General features: G+C 41.1%; 1 protein-coding gene across 3 annotated transcripts; it reads left to right on the top strand.

Annotated features, from left to right (window-relative positions):
• The first annotated feature begins 1,359 nt into the window (after positions 1–1,359).
• On the top strand, positions 1,360–3,909 carry LOC121985803. Of its 3 annotated transcripts, none has more exons than XM_042539461.1 (6): positions 1,360–1,674; positions 1,756–1,958; positions 2,042–2,440; positions 2,516–2,887; positions 2,966–3,165; positions 3,271–3,909. In XM_042539461.1, the coding sequence occupies exons 1-6, from the start codon at positions 1,439–1,441 to the stop codon at positions 3,514–3,516; spliced, it is 1,656 nt and encodes a 551-aa protein (XP_042395395.1). In that variant the 5' UTR covers positions 1,360–1,438; the 3' UTR covers positions 3,517–3,909. The 3 variants fall into 3 exon arrangements, with proteins under 3 accessions (XP_042395395.1, XP_042395394.1, XP_042395393.1); XM_042539460.1 differs by having other exon boundaries at positions 1,362–1,674; positions 1,762–1,958; positions 2,960–3,165; XM_042539459.1 differs by having other exon boundaries at positions 1,362–1,674; positions 2,960–3,165.
• Positions 3,910–16,430: the final 12,521 nt, after the last annotated feature.

Here is a 16,430-nt window from a genome sequence, read left to right as displayed (position 1 = left end):
CATGTCCTCGGTAAACCTTCACGTCGTGGCAGAGCAATTACAGGAGCAGGAAGAGGTAGAGGAATCATGAAAAATGAAACAAAGAAACCTATACAAGCACCCCAGGATGGCATCGGCAAGAACACTGGTGATATTGAGATGGTCTATTTCTAAGATACTTATTAAAGAAGTATGTCTTGTAGAAATTCACTGTGCTTTTTGCTAGGCAAGTAATTTTTAACACAATTCACCTTGCAATCAGGCGGAGAAGGTTTTTTAGCACAAGCTCAAGTTTGAGTTACTATATAACTTGAATCTCAAGCGTTAATATACCAAACATGTCTGGTCTGCATATCTAGACAAGCTAAGTTGTAGATCAGCCCAACTATGCTGCAAGCTGATGGGCGTCTCTCTTTCACATCTAAATCAAGCAAAACACACCTAATCCTAAGGGTATGAAGGATGCCAAGAACTTGCTGAAAGTAAGGTAAATTATACAAATTATACAACTCAGTTAGCAACTTACAAATGAAACAAATTAGACAAAAATTTTGATTTAAAAAGATATTGGAAACAAATCAACAGGAAAGGTCAACATTTAAATAGGAAGGAATTATTAAAGGAAAATTCAAACTTGCTAGAACCAACAGTTGAACTCCTAAATCCTCACTTAAAGAGCGTGGGTCGTCGCCGGTGAGGGCAGGGCTAGGCGTCGTCGGAGGTCGGGACTCGTGGGCGCGTTCCTCTGCGTTTGGGCTCGTTTCCGCGGGCACGCAGAAACCAAAAGTGGGATGTCGCGGTGGCTGGAGGTCGTCGGGGACGATGGAGACTGTCGGGGACGTTGGAGGGTGGAGTCTTCGTCTTCGGTGTGAGAGGTGGAGGATCGCCGACGGAGAGGATAACTCTGCGTGAGAGGTATGAGATCGGCGACGGAGAGGATCGCGAGAGTTAGGGCTGGGGTTTCTGTCGTGAGAGAGGTTTCTGCGTGCACGCGGCGTGCACGTGAGACCCTTTTATATGATTTTTTATGGTCCAGAGTGGTCCAGAGTTATTTGGTCCAGAGGATCCGCTCTGTTCTTCTTCCTCTTCTTCTTCGAAAACGAATTTGCTTCCGAACCAATTCATTGGAGCCGTGCGGCGTCATCAGGTTAATCTTCTTCTTCCCCGATTTGACTCAACCAACCCGGTCCACCGGTAAAGGTAGATCCGCTACCTTAGCGACCCCCCTAGTGTCGGTCCCATGGATATGGAGAAAGGTTCATGCAGGTACACAGGCCATAGGCGCATGACAGGATAAACCTGATCCACCGTTAAGCTTCCATTATAAATGCTGAAAATTAATCACCTTAAAGGCTTCTGTCTCGTTTATAAATAATATAATTCACTCATCTCTCTCCAAATTTTCCTTGCCTAAAGCAGCAGCTAGCAGCAATCAGTAGACTACACACCGCCACAGCAAATGCCACCGTCTCCTGTTAAATGCATGCACAACGCCAGTCTCACCTTCCATCACAAAACTGAAACCGAACCACTTTTTGTCTCCGATTCCCATGGCCGTGCCGGCAGCACTAGTACTGTGATGTTTCTCCTCCTCCATGCCTCCACTTTCCTCACCCTCCTCCACCTCCTCGGCTTCCTCCTCACCAAGCTCTTCGTCCATCTCCTCGCCGAGCCATCCACAGCAGACCACCAAAGGTGCATGCCTATTTCGGTTCATCATCATCCTTTTTCCTCTGATCTCTTTTGTTGTTAGTTTATACTGAGCATTAATTCCAGTTGCAGGCGCACCCATCTCGTTGCCGGAGAAGGTGAAGCAGTGAACGAGGAGTTCGACTCTTCCGACGTCTTTAGCAGTGAAGAAAGCCTGTTCTTTTTTTACGGCGAAGGCTTCGTCAGCGATCCGTCAGTTGAAGAAGCAGAACAGATAATAGTTGATGGTCAACTCGAAGATTGTGGAGTGATATCTGGGACTGCTAAAGGTGCGTCCTGTAGATTCCTTAAGCAGAAATTGAGTCTTGAATTCTAACTAATTGATCAATCTTCCTTGTGCTGGATGATAAAGATGAAGGCCGTGGCGAAATTGGAGATTCTTTGTCGGATCATGAAGAGGAAGCTGAGTTTGAGCAGCAGGAGGAGGAGGAGATGGAGGATAATAAAGAGGAAGAAATGCCAAAGAACGAGAAAGTGGTGTTCGATGTGAACAAAGCAGAACAGTTCGACAGTAAAAAGTTTAAGCTCGAAGAGCACACGTTTGGTGCTTCTCTTACAAGTGAATCCACTTCGAAGAGCTCCATGGAATGGAGAAGCTCTGCGATCTTCAGCGATTCGGTGACCGAATGCCCCTTTTCATCTTCGTCGCGCAGGAGTTCGTCTCACTGGGAAACCTACACATTGTTCCGGAAGTACGACGAGGAGATGATGTTCTTCGATCGAATCTGCGCACAGAAACTCACTGAAACAGGTACGTTCATCCAGTTTCTTCATGTAGATCGATGCACCAAATTTTATGAATACTTAGGTTTCTGTAAATGTTCAGAAACGTTTAGATCGTTGAAGTACCAGACGAGATCATCGACATCGCAAAGAATAATTCACAAACAAAACAAGAAGCAGGGAAGTCATCGAGATCCTTATCGAGAGTTGGAATGCGTCTACGTGGCTCAGATTTGCCTAGCTTGGGAAGCTCTCAGTTGGAACTACAATTACTTCCGGCAAAAGAATTCCAAAGGATCAGAAAGCGATCAAAAATCTTGTTGCACCGCGTGGATAGCTGAGCAATTCCAGCAGTTCCAAGTCCTCCTGCAACGATTCATCGAGAATGAGCCTTACGAGCGTGGTCGTAGGCCCGAAATATTCGCTCGAACGAGGATCTTTTCTCCAAAATTGCTACAAGTTCCTGAATTCCGAGGTACTGTTTCAAAACCTGCAATTGCTAACTGCAAGCGCTGACTTAATTGGTTTTCTTTGGTTAATTATCAAGATCCAGAAGCAGATGAATTGCGCAAAGATGAAATGGTTTCATCCGCAGAGTTCCTACCGATTCTGGACCACGCGATCGGAACCTTCATGATCTTCCTCAAGGCAGACAAGGAGACTCCTTGCCAAATGCTGAAAGCCCTCTTCAAGAGGAAAACAAGCTCAGCGGACCCAAATCATCTCCATTTCCTCAAGAAAACTAACAAGAATGTGAGCCATCAATCAATCAATCAATCAATCATCTTTCGATTCAGACTGCTTAACTCGCTAACAAAGTTTTTTTAATGCTGCTGATGACTCGATATATATTTTCAGAACAAGATGACGCTTAAAGATCTGCTGAGACCGAGAAGATGCCTGAAAAGGCAGAGGGTGAAAGGGAAACAAGAGATGGACGTGCTCATGGGCTTAACTGACATGAAGATCGTCTCCAGAGTTCTGAGGATGCCTGAGATCAGACAAGAGCAACTGCAATGGTGTGAGGAGAAGATGAGCAAGGTGAAAGTGTTGGATGGCAGGATTCAAAGAGATTCCTCCCCACTTTTCTTCCCTGTTCACTGACTCCCACGTCACTACTGCACAATCTACTCTACTTTAGCTGGCTGATGACTAGATAAAGCTCATGAGAATATGCATTCCACCTTCGGGGAGTTGACATGTCCGAATTGCCGACATTGGAAGCATGTGGAGAAGCTTGAAGGATAGAGATCCACTTTGGTGTACAAAAGTCGATAGGTCTGTGTTTTCCTCATGAACAATATATGCATAAAAATAAAGTGAGTAAAAGTGAAAGCGAGCACAACTTTAGCTTTACTTTGCTTCACTGATGAGGTTTAGTGGTGGTGGATAGGGCTCCATGGACTTCAAATTGTGTTTTAGAACATGAAAAGTATTTGTTGAAGGTAGATATCACAAGAATTCACAGAATATTATATATGCTGAACGTTTGGTGCTTGTGGCTCATGCACTAACCTTTAACTCATATCATTTTTAAACAGAATTATGGCACTAATCAATCGTACATGGACTAATGGTTTGATAGTGATGAACTTATAATCACTAACTTTTGCAGCGTTTCAGGGAAAGATTCCTCCTTTTGGATCTAATTATGGTGCTTGCATAAGCATCCTTGAAGTGAGTGTGGATGCTAAAACCGTTTGTGTAGATCAAAACCATTTCTAGTTGAAAGTTGGGTGTTGTATAGAGAAGTTTAATTAGAGGTTTCAGTAGGAATTATGGTTGTTTAGGGTTGAATTGAAATGATTCGAGGTTAATTTTGATAAGTTTGGATTCAGTTTTGAGTTCTGTTTAGTGGTAGATGGTCAATTAGAGGTTGTGGTAGGCGGAGTTTTATTTGAATGTGCTTTGGATTGAATGAGGTCTCGCTTTAGGATGTCCCACATGGTGTTTTCTTTTCATTTGTTTTTTCAAAGTTCATTGCAACTTCACCAACAATTTGATTTAAAATATCAAATCAATTTGATCTAAATTCATAAATTCTCATATCTCCATTGGTCGACATAATTAGTATCTACACAAGTATTTGCTCAAATAGGTATTGCAATTAATTTCTAACTAATGTAAAATATCTCATTGGGTGTTTAATTTTTCCTATGTAAAGAACTATTAGGCTGAGACAAAATGTCCCTATGATTTACTTACTTGTATCTTATTGTATAGTTAATGATACTATACCGCTTGAGATAAAAGATATTACATTTTATTGTATTCTCATATATCACCTATTACTTCAATAAATAAGTATTCTAATATATTTCATGTAATAATTTTGACACGAATATTCTTACGGTTTCCTAACTCTTTGGAGTCACTTTATATCTTTATTTTTTAATTAACGAATAATACTCTATGTCTTTTTCTTTTATAACTTAGAGTAGTTTAAAATCATATTAATTTTATATAGGGATGCATGATAGTGAATCAGATTCGACTTAGATTCAATATCCTTCATCTATTTATCTATCAGGAATCAGAAATTTATTCTCATATCCATACCTATTAAAGAATTGAATATATATATATATATAATCCCTTCATACCTTTTTCCATTCGAATCGAATGATGAAGGACCATTCGAATCGAATATCGAATCTTCATCAGATTATAAGAAAATTATCATCTATAGTTTTGTCCATAAATTCTTTTATGCATTCTTTGCATCCACTTAAATCATGATATACCTTTATTCTCTAATTTAAACTAATTTAGGGTAATATAATCGTCTTATTTAAAACCATTATATAGATTTAAATTATCCTTACTTTTTAAGCAAGCATTGTTGTATTTTTTTTATTTTTTTTTGCATCCTCTATAATCTAAATTGGGCAAAAATCAAAAGGATATCTCTTTTTAAACTAATCATTAAATGAACACCTTATTAATTTATTATCAAAAGGGCATCTCATTCCCTATAGAATTACATAGCTGTTTTCACTATAAAGTAACAACTTATTTTTATTATTATCTCTCTTCTATTTTTTTCTCATCTAAATCGACACATTATAACAGCTACGAACTCATAACTGGTACAACTGAGCTGTCACACAATCGTATTTGCTACAACATGGGAAAAAAATTTAACACTAAAATTGTTCGAAGCCTTTTAAAATGATTTAAATGATATTTTTTGAGCCTGAAACTTGACCGTTACGTGTTCCACCCTATAACAAGTTGTAGATATCTAAACGAGTTTCGATTTAATATATTGTGTGTCCTATGGTTTAACTCGAGTCAAAAGTTATGATCTCTTAAATTTAAAGATTTAATATTCGTGTTACAGTAGCTACGAAACCATCGCTACTACCATGTGAATGTTAAACCCTAAATTTTGAGAGGTCATAAGTTTTTGTTAGGACACGAAGAGAGCTACAGGGGGTGTGAATAGCTTTATTCGCTTCTTCGATGATAATTTACAGCGGATACTTGTAGTGAAGACTCCACAATACTAACACCTCCTATTCACTTGGTATCCACCATTTTGAGATGACTAATCTAAGGATCTACATCATGCACACAACTCCACTATGAGCACACTCCTTGAAAACTTTTCGGAGGTAAAGAAGCATCGTACAATCTTGAACATGATAAATACAACAAGAATATAAGCAAAAATGAAAGTAAACACTTTACAATGAGATCTTGCTTAGTGATCCGAATGTAGCTGAGGGCATAGGAGTCATTAGGGAATCAGGGAGGGGCATTTCGATCTTTTGAGATGGGGAGGGTTTGGGTTTTAAATGATGGCACTGTTCACCAGTGGAGGGGAAGTTGGGTGCTTGGGTTTTCCGCCGCCTCCAGGAGGAAAGAAAGGAAGTCTTCTTCTTCTTCTTTCCTCGTCGTCACTATCGAAGGAGGGCCGCCACCGCCGAGCACAAGGGGCTTCTTCGTGTTCTTTCTCGCCGCCGCCCTTTTCCCTGCTCGTCACGCCACCGCCAGCTACCCCGCCCAGCTCCTCGGCGGTCGCGAGGCGGGCCTGTCAGTTATCCTCACGGTGTTGCCCGTACCGACGCCGGTCAGCACGCACGACCTGGTCACCCACCTCGCCGGCGTCGACTTCCACCTCAGCTTCATTCGCTATAGCATCCAGCTAGCCCTCGTCGAGCTCACCATGCCTCTGCTCCTCACAGCCGCCGTCTCCAGTGGACGTTATCACCTTCCCGGCAGCCGCCGCCACCTCCTCTCGCGGCCACAGCCGCCGTCTCCAGCGGGTGTCGCCGCCGCCGCCTCCTCCCGCGGCCACAACCGTCGTCTCCAGTGGGCGCCGTCACCTTCCGAGCAGTCGTCGCCTTCATACTATTTGTTTGCTCCGACCTTCGAGTCGGGATGGTGTTCGGCCTGCGAGCCGATGTGGTTCCGGCCTTCAAGCCATTGATATGTTTCTACTCCTTGGCTTCATGGGACCTCCGGCCTTGTATTGCCCCCAGTCCTGTGTTGACTCAGTCTTCATCCAGTCCGATCCCTCAGGCTACAGAAAGTCCCGCCCCTGCGGGCCAAGGTACAGGGAGGTCATCATTCCCCTTTTTACATATGATATTCCTATTCGTCATTATATTTTATATCGAAGAGGGCTAATCTGAGACAACTTATCATCCCTGCCCGATGCTACGGGCCAAGCACAGCGGCTAGCTCACCGATCCACTTGAGGGCACCCCCCCGAGGCCAGGGTACGTCACCGTTCTCATTCTTTTATTCATTTCATCGTCCTACTATTCAGCTGCTTATATATTCGTGGGACCAGCCTCGAGCATTGGGGTACCAGGGATCGGGGCAACCCGGTCGCTGGCTGCAGGTACTGTTGACCAGAGGACTTCTGATGACTTGGTCAACATAGAAGACAGCTCACCAGCCGGGTCATGGAGATGCGGTCAACATTCCCGACGCGTCATTCCGACAGGTCCGTCTTCTCAGCTTCCCGACAGGAACATATTTGGCGCCGTCTGTGGGAACTTCGCCTGATCTGGAACGTGAAGATGGACGACGCCGAAAAATTCTACCATACTCATGACTTTGGTGGGTTTCGACGAGCATGTCATATTCTCCTCACTCCACGGGTATTTGGGAGTCGAGGAATTGAGTCAGATCCTCTGCTGGATGGCATGTCAGTTTTTTCGTTGTATTTTCTCTTTCGATCATAGGATCTACCATAGTTCTCCGGTCGAACACTCCTGTATTGATCAGCCGGGCTTGTCCTATATTAGAGCCACAGGCTCGATCTCGAAGACTCCCGTGTCGATCGGCCGGGTTTATATTTTATTAGAGCCACGAGCTCATTGTTGAAGACTCCCTCGTTGATCGACCGGGTTTGAGTTATATTAGAGCCACAGGCTCAATTGCGAAGACTCCCGCGCCGATCGGTCGGGATTATATTTGCGAAGCCTCTCGTGACAATCGGCCGAGTTTATATTTTATTAGAGCCACGAGCTCATTTTCGAAGACTCCTGCACTGATCGACCAGGTTTGAGTTATATTAGAGTCATAGGCTCAATTGCGAAGACTCTCGCGTCGATCGGTCGGGATTATATTTACGAAAACTCCCGCGTCGATCGGTCGGGATTATATTTCGAAGACTCCCGCGCCGATTGACCGGGATTATATTTACGAAAACTCCCGCGTCGATCGGCCGGGATTATATTTCGAAGACTCCCGCGCCGATCGACCGGGATTATATTTGTGAAGACTCCCGCGTCGATCGGCTGGGTTTGAGTTATATTAGAGCCACAGGCTCTAGAAGTCGAGCGACGACTATAAACCCCTGAGTCGAGCGGCGACTATAAACTCCAGAGTCGAGCGGCGACTATAAACCCTAGAGTCGAGCGGCGACTATAAACTCCAGAGTCGAGCGGCAACTATAAACCCCAGAGTCGAGCGACGACTATAAACCCCAGAGTCGAGCGACGACTATAAACCCCTGTGAAGACCGTCGAGCGGCGACGTTAAACCTAGGTCTCTACCGATGGTCGAGCGGCGACCTTAAACCCGAGTCTCCACCGACCAACTTATCAGAAGCATCTATATCCAGCTTATCAGCGCATCGTATTTTCTATCTCCCCCGTTCGGAGTCGAGCGGTCGTCACTGGTCTCGGACCAGCATATCGGATATTGCATCTCCCCCGTTCGGGGTAGAGCGGTCGTCACTAGTCTCGGACCAGCTTATCGGATATTTCATCTCCCCCGTTCAGGGTCTAACGGTCGTCACTGGTCGCAGACCAGCATATCGGATATTGCATCTCCCCCGTTCGGGGTCGAGCGGTCGTCACTAGTCTCGGACCAGCATATCGGATATTGCATCTCCCCCGTTCGGGGTCGAGCGGTCATCACTGTGTTGGTTGCTACTCGGAAAACCTAGAGGTTCTACTGTACAAAAATTTTGTACAAAGGTCTGAACCTTTTCCTAGCTACCGTGTGTTCTTTTAAATTAAATTTTGGATCGCCTGCGGAACTTAACACGTTTGATCCAAAACTTAATCTATTCGTTCTTTTAGGTTTTGACTTGGGTCTCCTGCGGAACTTAACACGTTCGACCCAAATCACCTTAAGTTATTAATTCCATTAAATATTAATTTCCATAATTGGTTCCCAGTACTGACGTGGCGAGGCACACGACCTTCTTGGATATGGGAACAACCACCACCGACTAGACAAAACCTTTTATGGAAAGACAATATTTAATTTCCTAAAATAACTTTAGGTTAACTGAAAAGAACAATCAAATCACAAGGAAAAATAAAACAAAAGAACACAACATCGAAAAACATATTCGAAATACTAGAATCGTAAGCCTCTTGTATTTGGTATTATTTCCATAAACAACTAGTATGATGCGGAAAAGGAAAAACTACTAGTTATACCTTCTAGAAAGACCTCTTGATCTTCTACCGTATTCTTCTTCTAACCTCGGACGTTGTGTGGACAACGATCTTCCAATATGAGAAACCACCAACCACCTTCTTCTCCTCCTAGCTAGGTTCGGCCACAACAAGAAAGCTTCACCAAGGAAGAAGATTAAAACACCAACCAAGTTCCAAGAGATGCTAGCTTTTTCTCCTTCTTCTTCTTCTTCTTCTCCAAGTAGTATCCGGCCACCGCAAGAGCTCCAAGGGGAGAGAGAGGTTCGGCCACCACAAGAGGAAGAGAGGGAGAGGATGATGGCCGGCCACAACACCAAGGAAAAGAGAAAGAGAAATAATAGAGGTTGTAACCATGAAGGCACCCCCACCCCTTCTTTTATATTCCTTAGCCTTGGCAATTTAGGAAATTTAATTACAATAAAATTTTCTTAATTTCTTTGACAACAATTAATTAAGAAAAATTAAATAAATTTTCCTAATTATTTGTATGTGGCCGGCCACCTCTTGTAGAGCAAATAGGATAATTTTAATCAACAATTAAAACTTCCTAATTTGTCTTTGGAAATTTTTAAAAAATAAAATTTTCCTTTAAAATCTTTTCATGGTTGATAAAAAGAAATTTCCATAATTTTAATTTTACAGCATGTGAATAATTTTTAAAGAGAAAATAAAATATCTCATCAATCTACAAATAAGGAAAGAGATCTAATCTCTTTCTTTAATCTTTTGTAGATCTTTTACAAGAGAGATATTTTAATTTTAATTCTCTTTAATAAATTATTTCTTCCACATAATAAAAATTAAAATTAAAATTCTTTTTTAATTTAATTTGGCCGACCCCCACTAGCTTGGGTTCAAGCTAGGGCCGGCCACCCCAATTTATACCTAGGCCGACCCTAGCTTGATTCCCAAGCTAGCTTGGCCGGGTGGGTATAGAAGGTGGGTATAGGTGGGTATAGTACTCTATAAATAAGAGGCTACGATAGGGACCGAGAGGAGGAATTGGTTTTGGTCTCCCGATAAAATTAAGCATCCCGTGTTCGCCCCGAACACACAACTTAATTTTATCAATAATAATTCATTTCACTAGAGAACTATTATTGAACTACCGCACCAATCCCAAATTACATTTTTGGGCTCCTTCTTATTATGAGTGTGTTAATCTCCCTGTGTTTAAGATATCGAATGCCCACTAATTAAGTGAGTTACTGACAACTCATTTAATTAATATCTAAGTCCAAGAATAGTACCACTCAACCTTATTATCATGTCGGACTAAGTCCACCTGCAGGGTTTAACATGACAATCCTTATGAGCTCATCTTGGGGACATTATCAACCTAGATTACTAGGACACAGTTTCCTTCTATAATCAACAACACACACTATAAGTGATATCATTTCCCAACTTATCGGGCTTATTGATTTATCGAACTAAATCTCACTCATTGATAAATTAAAGAAATAAATATCAAATATATGTGTTTGTTATTATATTAGGATTAAGAGCACACACTTCCATAATAACTGAGGTATTTGTTTCTTTATAAAATTAGTATAAAAGAAACGACCTCATAATGGTCCTACTCAATACACTCTAAGTGTACTAGTGTAATTATACAGTCAAGATAAACTGATACTAAATTACACTACGACCTTCTAATAATTTGTTCCTTTCCATTTTGGTCGTGAGCTACTGTTTATAATTTATAAGGTACTGATAACATCATCTTCTGCATGTGACACCACATACTATGTTATCTACAGTATAAATTAATTGAACAACTACAACTAAATGTAGACAATTTTACCAAATTTGATTCTTTATTAATAATGAATGTTTACAAAGCTTAGGCTTTCAGTATACCCTCCAACAATCTCCCACTTATATTAATGACTAAGCTGCCATATCTTCTACCATACATCTGATTCTCATTCCCTCCACATGCCGATCGAAAGCTTTCGCCGGAAAGGCCTTAGTGAAAGGATCTGCCAGGTTATTTGCTGATGCAATCTTGGCGATGACAACTTCTCCTCGCTTCACGATATCTCGTATCAGGTGGTACTTGCGCTCTATATGTTTACTTGCCTTATGAGCTCGTGGTTCCTTCGAGTTTGCGACTGCACCGCTATTATCACAATAAATTGTGATGATTTTGGGCAAACCAGGAATCACATCCAAGTCCATTAAAAAGTTCCTGAGCCATACTGCTTCTTTAGCTGCCTCAGAAGCTGCTACATACTCAGCTTCCATGGTTGAGTCCGAAACGCATTTCTGCTTAACACTCCTCCACAAAATGGCTCCACCTCCTAAAGTAAACACATAGCCTGATGTAGACTTACTGTTGTCCCTATCTGATTGGAAATCTGAATCCGTGTAACCCACAGGAAGCAAATCATCTGCTTGATAAACTAGCATATAATCTCTAGTCCTTCTCAGGTACTTTAATATATGCTTTACCGCAGTCCAATGTCCTTGTCTAGGGTTACTCTGATATCTGCTAACCATGCCCACGGCAAAACAGATATCAGGTCTCATACATAGCATTGCATACATTAGGCTACCTACAGCCAAAGCATAAGGAACTGCTTTCATGTCCTCTATATCTTTTGATGTCTTCGGAGACATCTCTTTAAATAGAGCTATTCCATGCCTAAAAGGTAAGAAAACTTTCTTGGAATCCTACATGCTAAAACGAGCAAGGATTGTATCTATATATGAAGCTTGGGACAGACACAACATTCTTTTCTTACGATCCATTATTACTTTGATCCCAAGAATGTGTGCACACTCTCCTAAATCCTTCATATCAAATTGTTTGGACAACCATACCCTTACGTCTGATAATACCTTGACATTGTTGCCAATTAACAAAATATCATCTACGTATAGTACAAGAAATACCACCACGTTTCCGTTACACTTCTTATATACACAAGACTCATCCGGACTTTGAATAAATCCATATGACTGAATTACTTCATTAAACCGAATGTTCCAAGATCTTGAAGCTTGCTTCAGTCCATAAATGGACCGATTGAGCTTGCACACTAGATGCTCTTTGCCTTTTTCAATGAACCCTTCTGGTTGCCTCATATGGATGTTTTCCTCAAGACTTCCATTAAGGAAAGCTGTCTTGACATCCATCTGCCAAATCTCATAATCCATATGAGCAGCAATGGATAAGAGTATCCGGATAGACTTAAGCATGGCTACCGGTGAAAAGATTTCCTCATAATCGATTCCCTCTTTCTGAGTGTACCCTTTCACAACAAGCCTAGTTTTGAAGGTTTCTACCTTCCCGTCTGTCCCTCTTTTTCTTTTATAGATCCACTTACATCCAACGGCTTTTACACCATCAGGTGGTTCTACAAGCTCCCAGACCTTATTAGAGTACATAGACTCTATTTCAGAATTCATCGCCTTTTGTCAAGATACTGCATCTATATCTTGGAGTGCTTCGTCATATGTCCGGGGATCAGTCCATATTTACCCGGATCAAGTCCAAGACTCTCCCAAAACATGAATCTCTCAGTCGCCTCACAACCCTCCCACTACGACGAGGCACCGTTTGTGGTTGTGTGACACGTGTTACAGCCTCTTGTGGTACTTCATCTTGTATTGTTGGTACTAAAGTAGACGTGTCCTCTTAGTTCTTCTAAAACAACTTTACTATTGGGCTTGTGATCCATTATATAGTCTTCTTCTAAAAATCGGCATTGGTGCTAACAATGACCTTCCGTCTTTAGGACTATAAAATAAACCACCTTTCGCCTTTTGGATATCCTACAAACACACGAACTTCTGCGGATTCTAACTTATCAAGATCTGGTTTCAGACACATGTGCTGGACTACCCCAACCGAATATGTCTGACTCGGTTTTCGCCCATTCCACAATTCTATGGGAGTAGAAAACTGATTTAGAAGGTACTAAGTTCAATACATACACCGCTATTTCCCGAGCATATCCCCAAAACGAATTTGGTAATTCAATAACTCATCATCGATCTAACCATCTCCATAAGAGTCCTATTCCTTCGTTCTGCTACACCATTCTGTTGGGGTGTTCCAGGTGCAGACAATTGGGATTGAATCCCAGCCTCTGATAAGTAATTCCTAAACTCTTCTAAGAGGTATTCGCCACCACGATCAGATCGTAGTGTCTTGATACTTTTACCTAATCGTTTCTCCACATCAGCCTTGTATTCTTTGAACTTATCAAAGCACTCAGACTTGCGGCGCATTAGGTAAATATATCCGTATCTTGAATAATCATCTATAAAAGAGAGAAAATATTCAAAACCACCTCTTGCCTGGATAGACATAGGACCACACAAATCAGAATGAACCAATTCTAACACTTCTTTGGCTCTATACCCCTTGGCCTTGAATGACCTCTTGGTCATTTTTCCTTCCAAGCAAGATTCACAAGTTGGAAAATTTTCCAACTCTAATGAACCCAAAAGTCCATCGGCTATTAGCCTCTGAATCCTACTTAAGTTAATATGACCAAACCTTAGATGCAAAAGATATGCTTGGTTCATTTCCGAAAGTTCTTTTCTTTTATTTGAGTTAGAAGATGAGTTATAAATTTCCATGTTTTACTTTGTGGAAGAAATTGGATTTAAAGTATACAAATTGCCAACTAATGTACCAGAACAGATAATCACTTTATTTCTCTTAATAACTACATCGTTACTGAAAGAAACTGAATATCCATCTAAAAACAGTTTAGAAACTAAAATTTAATTCTTTCTAAAACTGGGTACATAAAGACAATTTCTTAAAACCAAATTTCTATTACTACTAAAAGATAAGTAGACGTCTCCCACTGCAATGGCCGCCACCTTAGTAGCATTGCCCATGTAGACGGTAATCTCTCCTTCAGATAGTCGTCGGGTTTCCTGGAACCCCTACATGATCAGTGGCTCCTGTATCTACACACCAGGTGCTGGTAGATAACACCGCTAAACATATTTCAACAACTAGTGCATGAGATATACCTTTGTTGTTCTGATTCCTACGAGGACAGTCCGCCTTCCAATGCCCTGACTGCTTGCAGATGAAGCACTTGCCCTTTGGCTTCTTCACTCCAGCTTTAAATCCTGTACTCTGAGTTTTATTCACTTTCTTTGCTGAACCAACTTGTTTCTTCTTCTTCTTTCCTTTCGGTTTAGAAGTAGAACCATTTTCAACATAGTGAATATGAGAGTTTTGACGAAACAATCCTTCTGCTGCCTGAAGTTCTGTCAGTAGTTCCGCCAATGAATATACCCTTTTATTCATATTGTAATTCAGGCGGAATTGCTCAAAACTTCTAGGTAGTGTTTGGAAGATTATATCGATATGGGTTTCCCCATCAATTTCTCCTCCAAGGATCTGTATTTCGTTCAGATAAGCCATCATCTTTAGGATATGATCCCTTACAGGAGTACCCTCTTGCATGGTGGCTGTCATTATCTTTCTCATGGCTGCTTGTCTAGAAGCCCGATCCTGATGACCAAAGAGTTCCTTGAGATTGTTCATAATATCATAAGCTGTTGGGAGATCTTGATGCTGATGTTGCAATACATTTGACATTGAAGCCAAAATGTAACACCGTGCCATCTCATTCGCCTTTTCCCATTTCTTATGATATTCAATCTCCTCTTGGGTAGATTCATCAGTGGGTGCATCAGGACAAGGTTCAGTCAGTACAAACTTATAGCTTTCAGCAGTAAGAACAATGTCCAGGTTCCTTTTCCAATCTATGTAATTAGGTCCAGTAAGTCTATTCTGTTGAAGTATGATGGACAGTGGGTTGAAAGTCATCCTAAGAATCACAAATAACTTTTGGTCAGAACTCTAAATTTAGAATAATATTGATTCCTCAAACAATACTATTTTAAATTAACCAACACCTCAAAACACCGTGAATTTTGTATGCCACGTTAGTGTAGACGTATACAAATTCAACATTTGTAAAAGGAGGGTTTTAACCCATTAATTTTATTATCTTGTCAACCTAACTTTTGACAAATAAAATTAATAGTTGGTGTCTTTTGGTCACACAAATAATAGCAGTGACTCCGATGGGGAGGATACTATTAGATGTGTCTGAGTGTATACCATTACTTGACACTAAGTCCATTAATAAGATTATGCCCCTTCCGTTGGGGAAGATCACACACTCTTAATTAACTTCCTATAGTCATCCAAAAATGGAAGTATGTTCTAGTGATCCACAGACAAGCTCATCCGTTATGGAGGAAGGCACTCAGAGCCAACGCGCAAGCTTGTTTGCATCACTTACAAACCAGTAATGGAGACCATGAGATTTACTTAAAAATCCCTCTCCCACTTAGTTATTTATAAATGAGGAATTTTAACTATGCTAGCCTACTAAACATGTAAACTAACATACACACACAACACAATATAAAAACAATAAATAGAAAATCTAATTTTCAACTATTATGGCTTTTATCTCTAATTGTCCTTCGTGTGTTGTCATCCCAAGCTGCTGCCATATTTGGCCACCGCCACCGGGTCTAGCTGTCGCATCTATCTTGCTCCTAGTTCCGCTGCGCCTCTGGTCCTTAGAAGGTTCCACGCTTTGCAAGATTTTATCCGCGACATATAGTAGAATTTTACATTTTTGATCCTATATTCCATAAAAGGAATGTACATGTATCTAGATCAAAAATAAAAATCCTAATAAAACTAAATACAGCTCCTGTTGTATTTTAATACAATCATGCACACACATATAAATGCCATTGACATGTCCAAGGGTCCAATCACACATAATAACTAAAAGTCATAATAGTTGGATCCTGCATCCACAAAGTTAGCACATCCTACTATTAACCTGCCTAAATTATGTATGACATGTGCATAATTAAACTAATACCAAATACACAGAGGCAAAACCCTAGCTCTGATACCAATTGTTGGTTGCTACTCGGAAAACCTAGAGGTTCCACTGTACAAAAATTTTGTACAAAGGTCTGAACCTTTTTCTAGCTACCGTGTGTTCTTTTAAATTAAATTTTGGATCGCCTGCGGAACTTAACACGTTTGATCCAAAACTTAATCTATTCGTTCTTTTAGGTTTTGACTTGGGT

This window comes from Zingiber officinale, chromosome 5B, assembly GCF_018446385.1.
Source record: "Zingiber officinale cultivar Zhangliang chromosome 5B, Zo_v1.1, whole genome shotgun sequence".
Lineage (NCBI taxonomy): Eukaryota > Viridiplantae > Streptophyta > Magnoliopsida > Zingiberales > Zingiberaceae > Zingiber > Zingiber officinale.
This window is presented reverse-complemented; position numbering and strand designations above follow the sequence as displayed.

Excerpts from the sequence above, each read along its gene's own strand:
- LOC121985803 (XM_042539459.1), top strand. The coding sequence starts at position 1,439 with ATGCCACCGTCTCCTGTTAAATGCATGCACAACGCCAGTCTCACCTTC. Across the intron at positions 1,959-2,041 it reads GATATCTGGGACTGCTAAAG|ATGAAGGCCGTGGCGAAATT; the intron begins GTGCGTCCTGTA and ends TGGATGATAAAG. Across the intron at positions 2,441-2,515 it reads ACAGAAACTCACTGAAACAG|AAACGTTTAGATCGTTGAAG; the intron begins GTACGTTCATCC and ends GTAAATGTTCAG.